Source organism: Schistocerca gregaria, chromosome 1 (genome assembly GCF_023897955.1).
Source record: "Schistocerca gregaria isolate iqSchGreg1 chromosome 1, iqSchGreg1.2, whole genome shotgun sequence".
NCBI lineage: Eukaryota > Metazoa > Arthropoda > Insecta > Orthoptera > Acrididae > Schistocerca > Schistocerca gregaria.
In genome coordinates, this window is record NC_064920.1 from 673,034,293 (window position 1) to 673,052,286 (window position 17,994).

The 17,994-nt window shown below is 38.9% G+C and overlaps 1 protein-coding gene across 4 annotated transcripts in view; it reads left to right on the top strand.

The window, feature by feature from the left end:
* LOC126362599 (uncharacterized) overlaps positions 1–17,994 on the top strand; it is a 426,970-nt gene that overhangs the window by 376,427 nt on the left and 32,549 nt on the right. For all 4 annotated transcript variants that reach the window (XM_050007895.1, XM_050007894.1, XM_050007893.1 and 1 more), the window contains one exon: positions 6,519–6,637. In XM_050007895.1, the coding sequence (XP_049863852.1) occupies positions 6,519–6,637 (119 nt within the window). The remainder of the gene's footprint in view (positions 1–6,518; positions 6,638–17,994) is intronic.

Sequence of the window (17,994 nt, forward strand, 5' to 3'; positions counted from 1 at the left end):
CACATTGTCTACATCCTTATATTATGGTCCACTAAATTTGTCTCCTGATGCTGGCAACAGTACTTAGATTCCCACAACAGTAAGAATGAGACAACGAGGAATCGAGACCAGTATTGTTAACGTCATGTACCCACCAGGGCTTGTAATACTCGCATGACTGTCCCAAAGATTACATTGTTGACCATCCACAACTATATGAAACTTTTTTGAAATGATTTAGTGGGCAACGGTATAAGGGAAGTAGACAGTGTGACACTTAGAAGTTTGGGTCTGTATGGGAAGCATGCACAGATAGCCAAAGTTGTTAAGGAGAGTGCTCGCAGTTAGTGGGAAATATGGGTTTGAGTCTCAGTGTGCCACAGATTTTCATATGTCACTATCAGGTATTAGAACTATACCAGATATAGCTGATATCAATAAATTTGCAGGTAATGAATTAATTTTGAAAATTTATATAGCTCTTGGCATCACAACTCCAATGACTAGCTGAAGTTATGTGAAGGAACTGCGCCACTGGAGCAGGGTGCATAGCTGCAACTGCCTGGGACTGCTGTTGGCCACCAGCCTGTAGCCGAAGTACCATTGACATAACTGAAGGCCTCAATTTCCAGAGTCGACAATCTTCAGACTCGTGGATTTTCAAAACTCTTATTCAATGTAATTATTGTTGAGGAATTTAATAATTATTCCTCTAAAGAGTAATTCTTCATTAAGTCTGCAGCTTCAATGTCTACAATGGCCTATGCAGTGCCATAATTGTGGTTGCTAAGAACAAGCATTCTGTATCACAAAAGGGGCCAGAATGAAACATCATATGTCGAGTGTACTATTTAGTTACATAAAGAATATTTTGGTTCCATTTGTTTATTGGTTTTATTTTTGTCCTCTGTGTGAGGAGTCTGAGAAAAGTAATGAGAATGAATGAAAATATTGCAAGTGATCTGGCAATGCTGTGTTGTTTTATTTGGGTAGACCAGTGAGTTCATCCCTTCCAACACTGCCAGAAGTACAACTGTACACAGCTGTAACATGATTTTTTAGAGTGCCATCAATGAAGTTGTGTTTTTGTTATTTGTTATTAAAAAGGAACAGTGGAATTTAGAGCAGTGTTATGCTATCAATGTTGTGTTAAATGTGAGGAATTTGAAAAAGTGGTAGCTGGCCTATGGGGAACAAACTTCTACAAAATTACATCCACCTCCTCTTTTTAAATGATTTATATATTGTATCTAGTATTTATAATTTGGAACACTTTGTTACAGATCAAATTGATCAATACTCTTTTAGGTCTACTTAATGAATGCTGATGTCACTTATTGTGATATCATCACTTTTGTAACTATCTTCTAGATTCCATTACACAAAGTGCGTTTCTGGGCTGGGATGAAGGAGGCATAGAGAAATTTACCAACATGCCGTTGTCAACCTAAATTGCAGATATGATGCATCTAGCCAAACTCAGGCCTATGAACAAAAGAAACAAAATTCTGCTCACAATAGGTGGTTTGAAACCAAATTTTTAACTAACGAGAAAACACTTGCTTATGTCTACAGCCACATTCATTGATTACAGAAAGACATGGGGAAACCCATGACTTGCCCCAAAGTGATATGTAAACTGCACATTCTCCATCCCCCAGATATGGAGAAACATGAAAGGAGTCGGAGCTGACAAGAGCTTTTTAGGATAAATACTTCTGATAGACAGAGAGAGTGCAGCAGGCTGCTTCAACACTGCTCCCTAGGGCATGGGGGTAGGGGTGGGGCTGGCTTTGAGTGATAGCCAGGTTGCCCACATCAGGCACAGATTAAATTAGGCTATCTGCTAGGCAGGCCTATTCGCATGCATTCTGGACGTGTTTGAGCAACCTCTCCACTTCTGACTGGGGGGCACTCAGTCAAGTCAGTACAATCACATTGACTATGATACTGCTGCCTGCCTGCTCACATGTCAGCCATTTGCCTTTATGCTTAAAAACAAGAAAATTTATTTTACCCTGTTCAGAAGTAAAGTAGGTTCAAAACTGAATCTTGAAAATAGCAAGAAATGTTAGAAATTACAAACTATGTTCAACCTAAAAAAAGCTTTTTATTACCTTTTTTGCGGTGTGTGCGCTCATTTGAAACTTCCTGGCAGATGAAAATGTGTCCTGGACTTGGTAGCACCCTGTTGGGTCACCTTAGAAGCCAGTCAGTGAACTGAGGTGTATTTCATGAAAGACTGAAGTATGCACAAGTTCCGCCCATTTATAAAAGTCAAGATAAGGGAGTGTCTCTAATTAGAGATTTATCTCTTTCCTTCTCGTTATCTTAAAAAATTTTTAGCATGATAGCTTATAACAGAATACTGTTCTGGGAATAACATTTTAACAAAGTTCAGTTTGCTTTCTGTGAAAGCTTCTGTGCCGAGAAAGCAATATACGGTCTTACAAACCCAGTCCTGCTAGAACTAAACAGTAAAAATTACACAATTGGTATTTTCTGTGACTTTATTTTGGCCTTGGCCACCCACTGCCCTCCACCTCTGCTAAGGATTAGTACTTGACCCACTCCTGTTCTTGACTGATAGAAATGATTCACCCAGGACATCAAAGTAGTCTTCAAAAACTTTGTTGATGTTTGTTGGTGACCCAAGTATACTGATAAAGGTCCTGAATACTCCCAAATACACCCATATCAGACACAGGCAAGAGTAATGAAACAGGCTTACAACTGATTCGCAGCAAACAGCTAAACTCTTAATCTTTCAGTGACTAATACTGTATCAAAAGGAAAATTCACTTGTGAAAACCTTAAAATTACTGGGTGGGCTTTTGGAAACATTTTTGTCTTTCTCAGGAAGGAAAGAGGAATAGATTGGGAGTCACTCAGACCATAGGTTGAGAGGGTTGAGGTTGACAGTAGGGTTGCCAGGTATTCTAACTGATAGTAAGAGAGATTCTGAAAATTACTAATAAATTGTGCAATGTAGGAGGTGACACTATACCATTATTGTTTTATATAGTACTACAATTTTTAGCTGTAATGAGTCCAATTTAATTTTTATTCTCACATACTTAAAATATATGAAACACTCGAATGTGCAAATATGGTAACAAATGTCTGCAATTTGATTTACATCCAGAAAGAAACTTATCATCTTTCGCGTATTCAAAAATTCTTTACATCTTAAATTGAAATTTGCTTCAGTTTGTATTTCTACTTGTGAGTACAACAGAACTTCTGTTTCTCACATAAGTTTGTTATTTTGATAACACACTTTCTGTGTGGTCCTCAGATCTGGGATACGGATAACTAAACAAAGAATTTTTGCAAATTCTGTTCTGTAAACTACTTCCTTTGCATTTAGAATCACAAAACACAGATGCCTTCTCGCAAGCATTACCAGAAAGATCAACTTTTATCATTTAAAATTTCCCCGACACTACAGAACTCACCATTCAGTTCATTTTCATTTACATCAAATTCAAAACATTTTAAAACATCTTGTAGCTCACTGAAATAAATTTCTTTGATTAGGCAAGGAGGAAGAAGATAATTAATCCCCATATTCTCTGAAATATTGAAATAGTTAAAAATGAATTGAAATAATTTTTTTAACACTTGTATCTAACAAATTCAAAACTTTGTATATCACACAATTATCATTCTTTCTCTGACATACTTTCTGATGTTCCTTTACAACAGTGTAAGTATTCATTATATTTGGATTTGCTTTTTCTATGTGCTTTCAACTGTTGAGAAATATGTTGACAATGTGAGAAAAAATCTAAAGTAGGTCTGAAGAATCAAGTCCTTTCCAGATTCACTATCACTAAAATGCTTCTATAAAATTCTACTGTAATCCTCAACCTTCTCATATAACTTGTAATGTCATCCCAAGTAGATAAAATTCTATCCTCAGTAGGTGTGAGTGAAAGTCACCTGGTGGGCACATGCCTCAATATTTCTGACTATTCTAATTCTACTGATGTAAAAAAAAATAATTGCAATTTCTCTCTGTGTTTAGGTGAAGAAGAAAAGTGACATATAATTTTAAGACATTACTTCAACAACTAAATGTAATGAATTGCACTCATTTTTACAAGTATTGTGTGTATAGCAATTGGTACTGATTATGCTTATCATTTCTGGAGCTAAAACATTTTTCACTATTTTTTCTGACATTGTGTGTCCACATGACATTTTTCCTGTGAGTGTGATTATCAAACAACTCTCTTAAGTTTAGACCTGTTGAAGCAGGTAGAGATTTTGGTATTTTGTTTTATCTCCCATTTCTTACTTTTATGACCTATGAATTAAAAAATATGTAATTATTACACCATTTCAAAGTATGATACCATGTTTAATTACAGTTTAATATAGAAGTACCTCTGATGAAGTGGCCAAACAAAACAAAACTTTGCATTACACTTGGCCAAATATATTACATTATTAATTGCCTGCAGTAGATTCATGTTGCAGGAAGTAATTATTCACTCTGTGTGAGATATCTTTTGGCTTTGTTTGTTTTCAATTTATACAGAACAATGTGCTTTAATTGTTTTCACTAGGCAAATCAAAATAATTTTCCTCCTGGTCTGAAAGATAAGAACACCTTAACGAGCTGCTTGATTGCTGGTGTTTAATGATACTCATCATTACTTTCACTACCACACTTCTATTATAACAGCCATACCGTGACTGTACAAGAGAAGAGAGAAGCTCCCAGTGACACAGCCCCCACAAAAGAAAGTTTGAGAAACATAACCATTTCTGTATCTTCAACTTCTGGTCTGTAGTGTAACAAAGTTTATAATTTAGTTCCATGTGGCAGTTGTAGAATCCATACCAGCATAAACTTACATAAATGCACATTTGAGTACATGCTTATAAAACCAATTTAATGTTTTCAGTGATGCTTATGTGATGCATAGTAGGTTCATTACTGTTTTAAAAACTGCTATGGTGCCAATTTATAGTTCCTGCTGTCAGTCAGAACATTTTGATAATCAAAGTTGAATCAGTGAAAATCGAAAAAATATTCCACTTCATGAGAGAAATGTAAGTCGAGAGACCGAAAAAAAGGCTAAAATACATGAAAATGTGGGAAACATGGTAGACTTGGCAATCCTAGTTGAGAGTAGTCTCTCTATGTTGCTCATCCAGGGATGAGTGATCTGCCCTTTCTTTTTAATCTCCTCCCATAGAAAGGAACTACTTTTACCTTTATTTGTGTCTATCAGCATTACTACATATTTTGCCATGTGAAGGTAAAGACTGGGCACTGATTCTCATAATTTATTAAAAATGTGATATGATGGATACAGCTGTATGTCATAGTTACTTTAAACTGTGCACTATTGCTATTATCTGGAACATGTTAAATGAGGAAGAAAGATGTGTTTTTTTTTCTTAAGCTGGTAGTTGTGCAGCATCAGCAATATAAAGAAAACCTAGAGTGACTTTCAGAGAAATTTGAATAAAAAATGCTTGACTTGAGTAATACAGACCTCTGCAAAATCCTGGAGATAGTCAAAATTTCTAATTTCTTCATATATTCTGGAGTAGCAGCAAATAATGACCTACTTTTTATTTGCAGCACAACTTTCTCGTCTGTTGGAGGGGGGGGGGAGGTTTGGACACAAATAAACAGGCTTGCTTGCTTTTTTTGGGATGAAGGAGGGGAGAGATAAAGTCATAGATGTATTGTGAACATCCTTTCTTTTAAGGCAATCACATCCTATGATATGATCATAACTGATTTTGACTACGTTCAAGTGATATTGGTCACAGAGCATTGCCTGTCAACTTCTGTCTCAGGATCTAGGGCTGATGCTGGTGTTTCACCAGCACAAGTGCCTGACATTATCAAAGTTTCATTCTTCCTTTGCTGGTGGCGGGCTGCAGGCAAGCCCATGGCCATTTGCTGCAGCACAGGAAACCAGGATCCTTTTATCTTGAAGCTTTCTTCTTTTTTATTGAAACTATCATCATGTTCATGAATTTCTATGGCTACCATGAATAAGAGGGCATGGTAGCTTTTCTACAGAGTAAGAATCTCCTTGTCAGCAAATTTTCCTAAGTAGTTGGTCTCTTACAGTGCATGTTCTGCCACAGCCAAATCTCCACCTGTACCAGTGTGCAGTACATTTTTGTGTAGTGATCCTGATAGCAAGTGGAGAACCACTGCAATAATGACCAAGAAAAAGTTTTCAGACATTGGTGCAGTAGGTAAATATAGCACCTGCCTGCAGGCTCAACTCTAGTCTGCCACTACCAGTGATGGGTGAAACTTTGACATTGCCAGCCACTGATGATGGTGGAGCATCAGGAAACATTGGCCATTGTAATGTGTCAACAAGTGGTCACAGAAGCTTCAGTAGGATCGATCATTAGTGGCTTTTGATGAACAAGATGTTCGTTGTGTACATTCTGTATTTATGCCATCAACTTTTATTAGATATGGATAGTTAAATTGAGTATTATCTTTCATTTCCTCTTCTTTTGTAATGCAATACTACCTTGAACACTTTCAGATCCAAATAAAGTATCAACACGTACCTTAATGGAACTGGTACGCATAATAATGGAAAGAGTTTTGTATGGAGTTGCATATGCTCTACCAGCAGCTAAACTTTGTATTACAATTATTGAGGTAAGTTCAGGTGCATGTGTACTTATTTTTTATATCATGTGTGAGATTTTGCATACAGAAAAACAGCTTAAAATAATGAAAATGCAAATGATTAATATTTCAATAGAACAGCACAAAGTAGGTAGGAGTAACACCATTTACATTTCATATGTATGGAATGGTTATTTTTGACATAAACATAAGCAGTTCTGGTCCACAATGGCTGTCTTCAAATGCAACCACATGAAAAATAAAAAGCTTATATTGAGACTCTAGAACAAGTAAAAATGTTTTTACTAGATTCTCTTGTGATTTAAATAATGTGCAACTAAAATACAGCAGTATTTGATGAACATGCATTGTCAGACTAAAAATATTACCTAAAGTCAGGCATTTATTTAGGTACAAACAGTGTCTGTTTCTTTGCACTCGATGTGTGCATCTCTGAAACAAATCTTTACTTGTGAAAACCATAAAATATGTTAAATTTACAATAAAAGTTCAGTTAGCTACTTTTAAAGTAAAAAATAGACACAGATCGTTAAAGCACTAAAACCATATTTAAAATCAGGGTAAGTTATTTATTATAAAAAGAATAATTGTCATGGTACATATTACTGAAGGCTGATTTTGCTGTTCTTCAGACTCCCAGATGTTTACACTACCACCCACAAGCTCAGAGGAGACAGATGGACCAGATGACAAGGGTGGCATTCTGCTGCTGATTGTTAGAATTCTTCTTCTGGCTGTGAGATGTTTACATTAGTAGGGCAGATGTTTGGAAGTTACGGCAATGGCACAATGTAGCATTATGTCCCAAAGAGGCCCAATCATTAGCTGAGAGCATACGAGGTGGAATCCAAAGTTTTTGGGACTGGTGCTGCCATCTGGAAAGTAGTAGTAGGTAGTAGTAGTAGGAGGAGGTCTTAGCACCAAAAGGTGGCGATAGCTGCATATCTGATGAGTTAGTGTGCGGAGTGGCATTCAGCGTGTCCACAGTGATTTCCGTAATACTCTTGTGTTTGGTGTGTAGCGATTTTATGATGGATCCACGAACAGAACAGCGTGTGTGTATCAAATTCAGTGTGAATCTTGGGAAAAGTGCTGTGGAGACCCTTACAATGATTCAACAAGTTTTTAGGGGCAGATCATGAGCCATACGCATGTGTTTGAGTGGCATGCTAGGTTTAGGGCCAGCCATACAGATGTCAAAGATGATGCTCACAATGGAAGGCCCATTAGCCGCACTACACCAGACAGTGTTGCCAAACTTCAACAATTGGTTTGTGCAGATCAACGTTGAACCATTCAAGACCTTTTGGATGAAGTGGGTATTGGTTATGGGACATATCAATGAATGTTGACTGATGAATTGGGTATGCATCGTGTTGCCGCAAAATTTGTGCCAAAGATATTGACTGCAGATCAGAAGGCACAACATGTTGAAGTGTGCATGGACCTTTGTCAGACCGCATCTGATGATCCAACCTTCTTGTCGCAGGTTATCACAGTCAATGAGAGCTGGATTTACGGTTATGACCCAGAGACAAAGCAACAGTCATCCCTGTGGAAGAGCTCGGGCTCTCCAAGACCCAAAAAAGCAAGACAGGTGAAGAGCAAAGTGAAGAGCATGATCATCATTTTCTTTGATTCCAAGGGAATTGGGCACAAAAAATTCATCCCACCTAACCAAATGGTGAATTCGCGTACTACTGTGAAATGTTGTGACGGCTCCGTGAAAACATGCGGTGATGAGGGCCCGAACATTGGCGTCCAGGGAACTGGCTGCTGCATCATGACAACGTGCCTTGTCACATGTCCTTGCTCACTAGGACCTTTTTGGCACCAGAGAGAGAGAGAGAGAGAGAGAGAGAGAGAGAGAGAGAGAGAAATAGAGAAATAGAAATGGTGGTTGTACCCCACCCTCTGTACTCACAGATTTGGTACCCTACGACTTCACGCTGTTCCCAAAATTGAAACTCAGGTTGAAAGGCCGTTGGTTCAACACTTTAGAGAGGATTCAAAAAGCATCACTGGTGGTGATAAACACCCTTAAAGAACAGGAGTTCCAGAAAATGTTTGAGCAGTGGCAGAAGTACTGGAACCGGTGTGTACATGCGGATGGGAACTACTTCGAGTGTGATGGTGACCATTAGTCCAAAGGTAAGATTTTCAACAGATGGCAGCACCAGTCCCGAAAATTTTGGATAGCACCTCACATGTGGATGACACAGTGACTACCCCAACTGAATAGATTATCATAAATATTAAAATATGTATCTGTTGCAAACTCATTCTACTCAGAGGAGACTGATCAGTTCCTTCCACTACACAACAAAAATATTCAGTTCTTTTAAAATATCTAAGTGTTAACTTTTTCAAATTTATGTAAAATTTATAGTCTCCCATCATTATTACCAATACCATGTCCCTGCATTAGCATATGTGAGCCTAATGTTGTTTCATTGCTGGTGTAGGTGTCCAACTTAACTGTCAGGTTTAGTTGATATAACCTTTTAACTCCTGATTCCCCATATATATTATTCTAATGTGAAAAGTATGATAAACTCAGGTTTTTGTAGGACCTGATGTGTAGAAGGCAATTGTAACCCCATTTTTGCAGAATACGTGCACAATTTTATCTGATATTTTGCCTATGTATTTCATAGTAGTGCAGCTGACTTTATTGGTTCCTGTCTCTATATGTGATTTATTTCTCTTTATATATATATATATGTTTCTCATTGCATTAATTGTTGGTGGATTATCTGAATGTTGTCTTATTAAAGAGTGAAGTTTGCCAATATTGCTAGTAACTCTTTTTATTCCTCTTACTGGTTTCAGCAGATCTGTGCTGGCATTATTTGATCTGCTCTGTCATGATTGGAACTTGTAACATTATTAGATGTACACACTCTTTACAGCAATACCAAATGACTTTCAGTGTTGTAAAAAGCATGTACACTAATAATATTAAAAGCTCCAGTGAGCACAGTCCAGATCTATTGAAACTGGTAATAACAATGAAAGAATTACTAATGAGACTGCTATATATTTTAGTTTCAGCCAAAAGGCGTCCTTCAGAAATAGAAAACACACACACACACACACACACACACACACACACACACAAAAGCACAACTCTCGCCGATGACTGCTGTCTCTGGTCTCTGGCTGCTGTGGCTGGACTCAACCCTGAACTTCCAATTCTTTTTAATTTTGTTGTATCTGGTGTTCACTATTTCAGAGTCCCACTCATTTGCACTGGCAAACTCTCTTAATATACGAATTTCTATATTCCCTTTTGGTTAACATGGTGGAAGTCATATGTATTGTAGGAGCACAAGTATGCATGTTTCTGACGTAGGTGGTGATTGTGACAGTTTGCGAATGATCAGCTTTGTTATAATTACTAGTGCAATCCATAGGTTCAGAGTACCAGTATGGAAATAAATGACCAACAGAAACAACAGGTAAAAAAAATTACATATTATCTTCTCAGTGCGTTCAAGAAAATGAAATTTTAACAAATTTTTTGCCAGACTGCTACACTAGTAAGAGCCAGTTGTACAGTCCCCATCTAGCAGTCGGTTAAGTTCTATTCTGTGAGCAGCATGGAAAACCCATTGTACAAACACATAATAACGCCTAACTGGAGAATAAACGTGTGGTAACTAAACCAGTGATTGTGGTAGGGTTAGTGAAGTTAACCGGAGAATATATTTTGACACTGACAGGAATGGTTACAGAATTAGTGATGACAATATTGTCTGTTAGAACAAGGAAGGAGAAGAAATGCGGTCAACACACAAAATTATGGAAGGGTATGATGATTCCACATTTATATAAAAATTTCTTACAACTACTTTTTGATCTCGTGCTTGAGAAGCTCAAGCATATCAATGAAATGTGAAACTATTTCCTAACACAAAGATTTTTACTTTGTAATAGGCCTAATAGACATCTGATATTTGTACTTCATGAATTATATTGTCACGTAGAACAAGGTGTAGTTAGATTAAATGTACTCAAACTGAATATAGAAATAAAAAATTTTACAGTTCAGGTGAGTTTTGAACTCGCAACCCTCCATGCAACAGTCTAGTATCATTACCACTACACTACAGTTACTGTGCTACTCAGCTTCTTCTGCAACATTGCTCCCTCCTTAGGAGAACAGTGTCTTGGTGTTACATCCTCCTAGTCCAGGAACAAGTCATCGGTCCTGCACACTCTGATTCTCGATGACTGATGTTCGCCCTGGCGGTGATCTCCTTAGAACTTCCCTTGCCACTATGCTTTTTGTCACCTTTCTGCTTGTTGCCTGTTGCTGGAGCTTTGAATTTACCCTGGGTTGCAGGATCCTTATAGGGCTTCTTTCAAAGGACGTGAACCGTATCTCTGACCTTTCATCATCGTGTGTCGGGGTCAAAATCTTCAACTTCGTAAGTAACATCAGACAACAGTGTTACAACCTTATAAGGTACAACCTAGTGCCTGAGGAGCTTTTTGCAGAGACCAACCTTCAGAACAGGAGCGAAGATCCAGCCGAGGTCACCAGGTTGGTGGACGAGAGGGCAGTGGCTCGTGTTATACCTTCGGTGATCATTTTCTTGAGCCAGCAGCGTGCGGAGTTGAGCTAACTGCTGAGCTTCCTCAGCTCTGGTTTACACCTGGCTGGATGTAGTCATCATCCATGTCATCAGGATGTAATGAAAACACAGTGTCCGTCGTCGTCGTCGTCGTCGTCGTCGTCGCCTCATGCCCATGCACCAGGAAAAATGGCATAAACCCTGTGGTGTCTTGTTTGGTGGTGTTGTAGGCAAACGTCACGAAAGGTAGCACCACATCCCAGTTGCTCTGCTCAACATTGATGAACATTGATAGCATGTTGACCAAGGTCTTATTAAGGCATTCAGTAAGCCCGTTAGTTTGCGGATGGTAGGCAGTCGTCATGTGATAGTAATGTTGCACCGACGGTTTATCTCTGTCACAAGATTTGATTGAAAAACTTCCCCCTCAATACATAATTAAAAACCTTGGGGCACAGTGTTTCAATACAATGTCTTCTACGATGAATTTGGCTAACTTGAATGGTTCGGCCGTTTTCATGGCTTTTGTAATGGCATAGCGTGTCAGGTAATCAGTGCAAACAATCCGTCTATTGCCACTAGCAGATGTTGAAAACCGTCCGAGGAAGTCAATCTCAACGTGCTGGAAAGGTGTTTTGGCTGGTGGAATTGGTATGAGTCTGCCAGATGGCTTCTGAGGAATTGCCTTTCTCCTCTGGCACTCTCAACAGTGCGACACAGTGACGAACACTGCTAAATAAACCTGGCCAGAAAAATCTCTTGGAGATCCTATCGTATGTCTTAATAAATCCTTAATATCTGGCCTCAGGTGTGTCATGGAATTCCTATAGAACATCTAAGTGCATGCAGTTAGGAATCACTGGTAGCCACCTCTTTCCAAACGGATCAAAGTTTTGTAATCCATTAACTGCCTTACATTGTCCTTTCACATCCTCTGACTGATTTAAGGCAAGCATAATTCGAGATATCTTGGCATCCTCCTCCTGTTCAGCAGAGAGATCCTGGAGTGCAGTGGGACAGTCACTATCTTCATCATCCAGGAAGATGCGCATCCGAGTGTGTGGAGACTGTGTGCTGGATAAAGTGATCATTCCTGCAGTCAGCGCTAGAAAGGTAACTGTCATGTGTTATTCCATGCATCAACCCCCAGATCTTGTAGCGGAATGTAAGAGAAGCATACAACTGAAGAATAACTTGGTCATCCCAGCCTCTGTCATCGTGTTTAAGAATGGATTCGGTGAACTGTAGATAGATAACTGTCACCGAGAACCGCAGCATAGCAAATGCTGAGCAATTAATTGCAGAACAGCTAAGCCTCATTGGGAACTACCATGCCGAACCTGTGGGCGAAAAAAGCGCTACCATTGCAAGACAAGATCTTCTAGCTCGCCTATCACCAGTTCTCACTAAGGAACAACAGAAGAAGCTAATTGCCATTCTTCAAGAGTTCTCTGAATACTTCAATCCACAGGTGAAGAGCAAATTAGACAAATCAATGGTGAAGCATTGGATTAGCACTGGAGACCATCAACCAATAATCCAGAGAGCATACTGTGTGTCAGCAATGGAACGTCGTATAATTCGCGACAAGGTAGAGAAAATGATGAATAATGACATCATTCAGCTTTCGCAGTGCCTATGGTCGTCACCAGTGGCTGTATTTGGGAAGAAGGGTGGCATTTGATGCTTTTGTGCTGATTACAGGAAGCTTAATAAGGTAACTAAAAAGGACGTTTACCCTCTTCCACGAATTGATGATACACTAGATTGTCTAAAGGGGGCTCAGTTTTTCTCACCCATGGACATGTACTCGGGATACTGGAAAATCGAAGTAGATGAGGCTGATCATGAGAAAACTGCATTCATCACCCCTGAGGGCCTGTATGAGTTTTAGGTAATGCCATTTTGTTTGTGTAATGCACCAGGATCTTTGAACGGATGATGGGTAATCTTGTAAGTCACCTGAATTGGATGATATGTCTTTGTTATTTAGATGACATTATAGTGTTCTCAGAGGCATTTGATGAACATACAAAAAGACTGAGGGCCATTCTTAGGTGTCTCCAATAAGGTGGACTGAAACTTAATCCAAGAAAGTGGCTCTTTGGAGCAAAAGAAATCAAAGTACTCGGTCACCTTATGTGAAATGAAGGTTTGCTGTCAGACCCAGAAAAGCTGAGATCTATAACGGAATTTCCTATTCCTAAAAGTATTACAGAATTGAGAAGCATCCTTGGATTATGTTTTTATTACCATCGTTTTATCAAAGACTTTTGTATCAAAGCCAGGCCACTCCAAGAGTTGTTAAAAGCCATTGCTAAATTTATCTAGTGTGGTGCTCAACAAGATTCTTTTGATGTGCTCCGCAAAGCTCTGACGACTGACCCTGTACTTGGTCTGTATGATGAGAGATCACCTACAGAACTACACACAGATGCTACTGGGTATGGAATCGGTGCTGTTCTGGTACAAATTTCGTATGGTAAAGAGATGGTTCTAGCCTATGCTTTTAGAGCACTTACAAAAACCAAGAGAAACTGTTCAACTACAGAAAGAGAATGTATTGCTGTGATCTGGGTCATGTGCAAATTTCGACAGTATCTCTATGGGAGGCCATTCACAGTTGTTACAGATCATCATTCACTTTGTTGGTTGACAGGTCTCAAGGATCCAACAGGACAACTTGACAGGTGGGCAATAAGTCTTCAAGAGTCTAACATAATCTTTGAGCGACCACAGTCTATAATTGCCTGAGAAGCTTTCAAAAAGTCCCATCTGAGAATGACGTCATGACTACACTCTTGTAAGACAATGAATTCTAAGGGCTGTGTGTGGCCACTGATTCCAACACAAATGACGCATCTTCCCATAGGTTTTATATATTTCCCATTATCCACCTTCAGCAGAGATGTTTTGTTGCCGACGAATATAGTTTTCTGCAACTGACAACAGTACCTCTCCGAAATGACTGAATATTATGCTCCAGAGTCCACAAGAGCTTGAGCTTGTCGGCCATCGATGAGGATATCGACGTAGTTTCCTATCATATTTGTAGTGACTCATGGTGGAGGATTTTTCTTTTCAGCAGCGTCACCTCCAAGGAAGGTTTCACCCTTTAGTTTTCCAGGTTGCAGCAGCTAGGTGATCGGCTGGAGCTTCTAAATGGTGATGGAGATCTTGATCAGTGTGTTGGGGAGCATCCTCTCCTCTCCAGTGGCCAGCTTGCGGCAATGGTGACCTATGTCATCCTGCATCCACATCTTCTTGTTCATCTTCGTTGTCCCAGTGTTGGCGTCGACTACTATTGGTCTGCTGTCTTCTGGCACAGGCATCATCAAATATCTGCCGCCTTTCTTAACAATAGCGCACCACATGTCCCGGTCTTCTGCAGTGGAAACATGCTGGTTGGTTATCCTGGGTCCTCCAGACATCAGTCTTCCTTGGTGCCCAAAGAGGTTCCTCAGGTGGCATCGTAGGAATTTAGCTTTGCCTGGGTCTCAACTATTTCACCATTTTAAATGGAAATGATCGCCAAGATATTGGGTTCAGTGTCTGTTTCACTCCCTCCCTTATAACCTCTTGAAACTTCTCGGTTTTTTGCTCGCCGTGCAATCCAAGTGCCTTTTGAACTTCCTCTCTCACTATCTGACGAAGAACATTTGTGAAATCAGTTTCTTCCTTCATCACAGACATCGATACAATGTTTGGAAGCCATTCAAACTTCTTGTGTGTAATTCTTTTTTGATGCATTCTCTTGATATACTGGCACCATTTTATGAAGTCTGCTGCTCTCAAAACCTCCTTCAGGAGTAGGGATTGATGCATGTCCTCAGCAACACCCTTCATGAGATGTGCAACCTTATCTTCCTCCTTCATTCTAGGATCCACTATTTTGCACAGCTCCAAGACGTCTTGAATGTAGGATGCTGTAGTTTCTCCTGGACTCTGTGCCCTGCCCTTTAATTTATCTTCAGCCTTGCACTTCTGTCGTCGTGTGTCATCTAGAATACTTCCCAGCTTGTGAACTTCCCCTCTTTTGTTCTCATACCATTGCTTGGCAGTGCCCATCAAGTAGAAAAATACGTTAGCCAAACACACAATGTCATCCCGTTTGTTAAATTTGGCTATACGTTCATATAGCTTCAGCCACTTGTTTGGATCTTGGCCATTGTCACCAGAGAACCCGGAAGGATGTCTCTTGTGGTGGTACACAGTTGCTGTCATCATAATGTACTCTTCTTCTTCTGTCTCAGATAGATTGCGATCTGTTGACTATGGCTTGAACTAGGGTTCTCCCCATGTAAAGGGCGGCTCTGTCATGGCCTGATGTGAGCCACTGTGTCATCGATAATGTGCGCTATCACAAGTTCCAATACTAAGCGCCTCCACCAGACTAATGTCACACAGAAGAAGGTGTAATTAGATGTATGACGAACACTAACTTCGCTTCATGAAGGTTTATTCAGCACTTGCACATACAAGAGCACGGAGCGAATTGCCTCCAGTCAGAACACATATGGTATATATACAGTACCAGAACATTGCAGTACAATGATTCTTCACATTTGTGGATACTTCTTGAATGTACTTGAACGGAATATAGAAATTAAAATTTTACAGTTCAGTTGAGTTTTTGACTCGTGCTGTTTGTATTAACATCTTTTTCAATATTAGAAAATGACATTTTGTTTTTTCATGTAGCAAAAGTATGACAAACTTTGATGAGATAATAGATTCCTTTGCAGAAAGGAAAGTACACTATGTAAAACTGTAGCAAGATGACAGAGAAGACAATGCTAGGACTTAAGGATTGAAGAAATGTCTACTGTCTTCCTCGCCTCTTTTCGTTACTGGTTTTATGTATCCTATATTTCATTTTATGTCACACAAAACAGCAAGTTATTAACTAATTGGCAATAAAGAGTCAGATTTTTTTGGAGAGGTCTTATTCTCCCTGTTACAAGTGATCCCATCCTGTATTAATTGTGAGTTTTTTAAGAGGAGCAGGCTGTCAAATCAGCCGACTGGGAGCAAGAGGGGCACCACAGGACACTTTAATTTCCACTGTCCTGAATATAGCTTGATGGCAGAGCGAAATACAGTGATGTGTGATAGAAGAATGCTGTGTGAAGAGGCTTGGCACTGCACCCTGGCACACTGAAGACCAAATCATTTGCCTTACATTTGCTTGAACACACGTTTTATGTATCAGACTCTTCAGAGAGATGTGCAGTACAAAATGAATATATTTTTGAAAAATAGACTCCACGTGACCCGTGTTCACATTTACTGATTTTGCTGGTTCCTCTTTATTTACAGTTCGCACGTCAAATGAAAACAAAATGGGTTTCTGTGGCCAGGAGCTATCAAGCAAATTAAAACACACTCACATAATTATGGAAGGCTAAAATATGTTACTAGTTTCAGATTTTGTTTTATTTCCACCTTTCTGATAGTCAAGCATTAATCACCTTGCAGAAAACTGGAAGTTATTTTTGTCAGTTTGCTAAAGAAATTTGGCTTTTATTAATCTTTTCCACTCAGGCAGTCAATTTGTTTGAAATGAAATATTTGATTCCACTCTATTGACTAGTTTCAACTGTTCACTGCATTTTGAGTGCACATTTTCATCTTCTAGCACGTGTGCCATTCTGCCATAATAAATAACCAAACATGAGATAATACAGTGCTGGTACTTCAAGAAAATTTACATCCGAATCTGCATGTACAAGTGTGCACTGTAAACCAAGTTGTGCATTTTAGTATGGTTCACGAATTTCTAATGCTCTTGAAGTATTCTCTGATGTCTTGTTTCTTTTGTGACATAATGTAAGCTCTTTTAATGTTTTGTGCATATGAATATACGAGCTTCCTGCATCATCATAGCTGTGCAAGCATGGTGTCACCTGACAACTGCTGAAACGAACCTATTTCTAACAGGTCACGGGAAAATATTGCAAATGGTGGTTTGAAAATTATTACTTTCAAAGTAAATTTCCTTTTACTCAAGATGAACTGTGTATGAGAATGGGCACTGAATTTCTTAAATCACAGAGCTTTTGACTCTTATTTGAAAATCAACTCTTTGAGGATGACTATTTCAAAGAATTTCGAGCCCAGAAGATCAGACATTTGTGTTGTTAACAAAAATTTTACTGAAACATTTGTATGATGTATTTTAAAATGTAAAACACCCCCAAAAAACAACATTATATGTGAAACTTAGCTTCTTTTGCAGCTTATTAATCTTAGAGACCAATATAATATGTGAAAGCTTTGCTTTTCTTGTAGTAACACTATGTCTATTAATTAAAAAACCATTACCTTTTTCTGGTTGTGTGTTTGCACTACTTAGCAGTGATGTTGCTATTGGCTGACTATCCCATGTGTCCTATACTCTGAATATCCACTGTAATCGGCTGGCGAGATCACACGACATGAGCTATGACCTGCTTACAAAATCACATTACAATCTTGATTTCAATGTTTTGGAAAGTAGCAGGCGGTGTTTGGTGGAATTCAAATTTATACTTTCGTAATACGAAAACATCCAGTGTACATGCTGCTGCATGACACAGGTCTTTCCAGAACATGTTGTTTTCCTCTGAGTTCCCTTTTCTAAAGTATCAGGAAATTCGAAACCGGTGTGTGTAAAACTGTAACCATTCAAAGGATTGATTGATAAGTTTCACAGTTCCAAAGAAAAGTATACTGTCACTTAACATGGAAAAAGTGTATTTTCTCCTGGAAGAAAAAGAGTATTTTTAACCGGGAAATCCAGGAAAA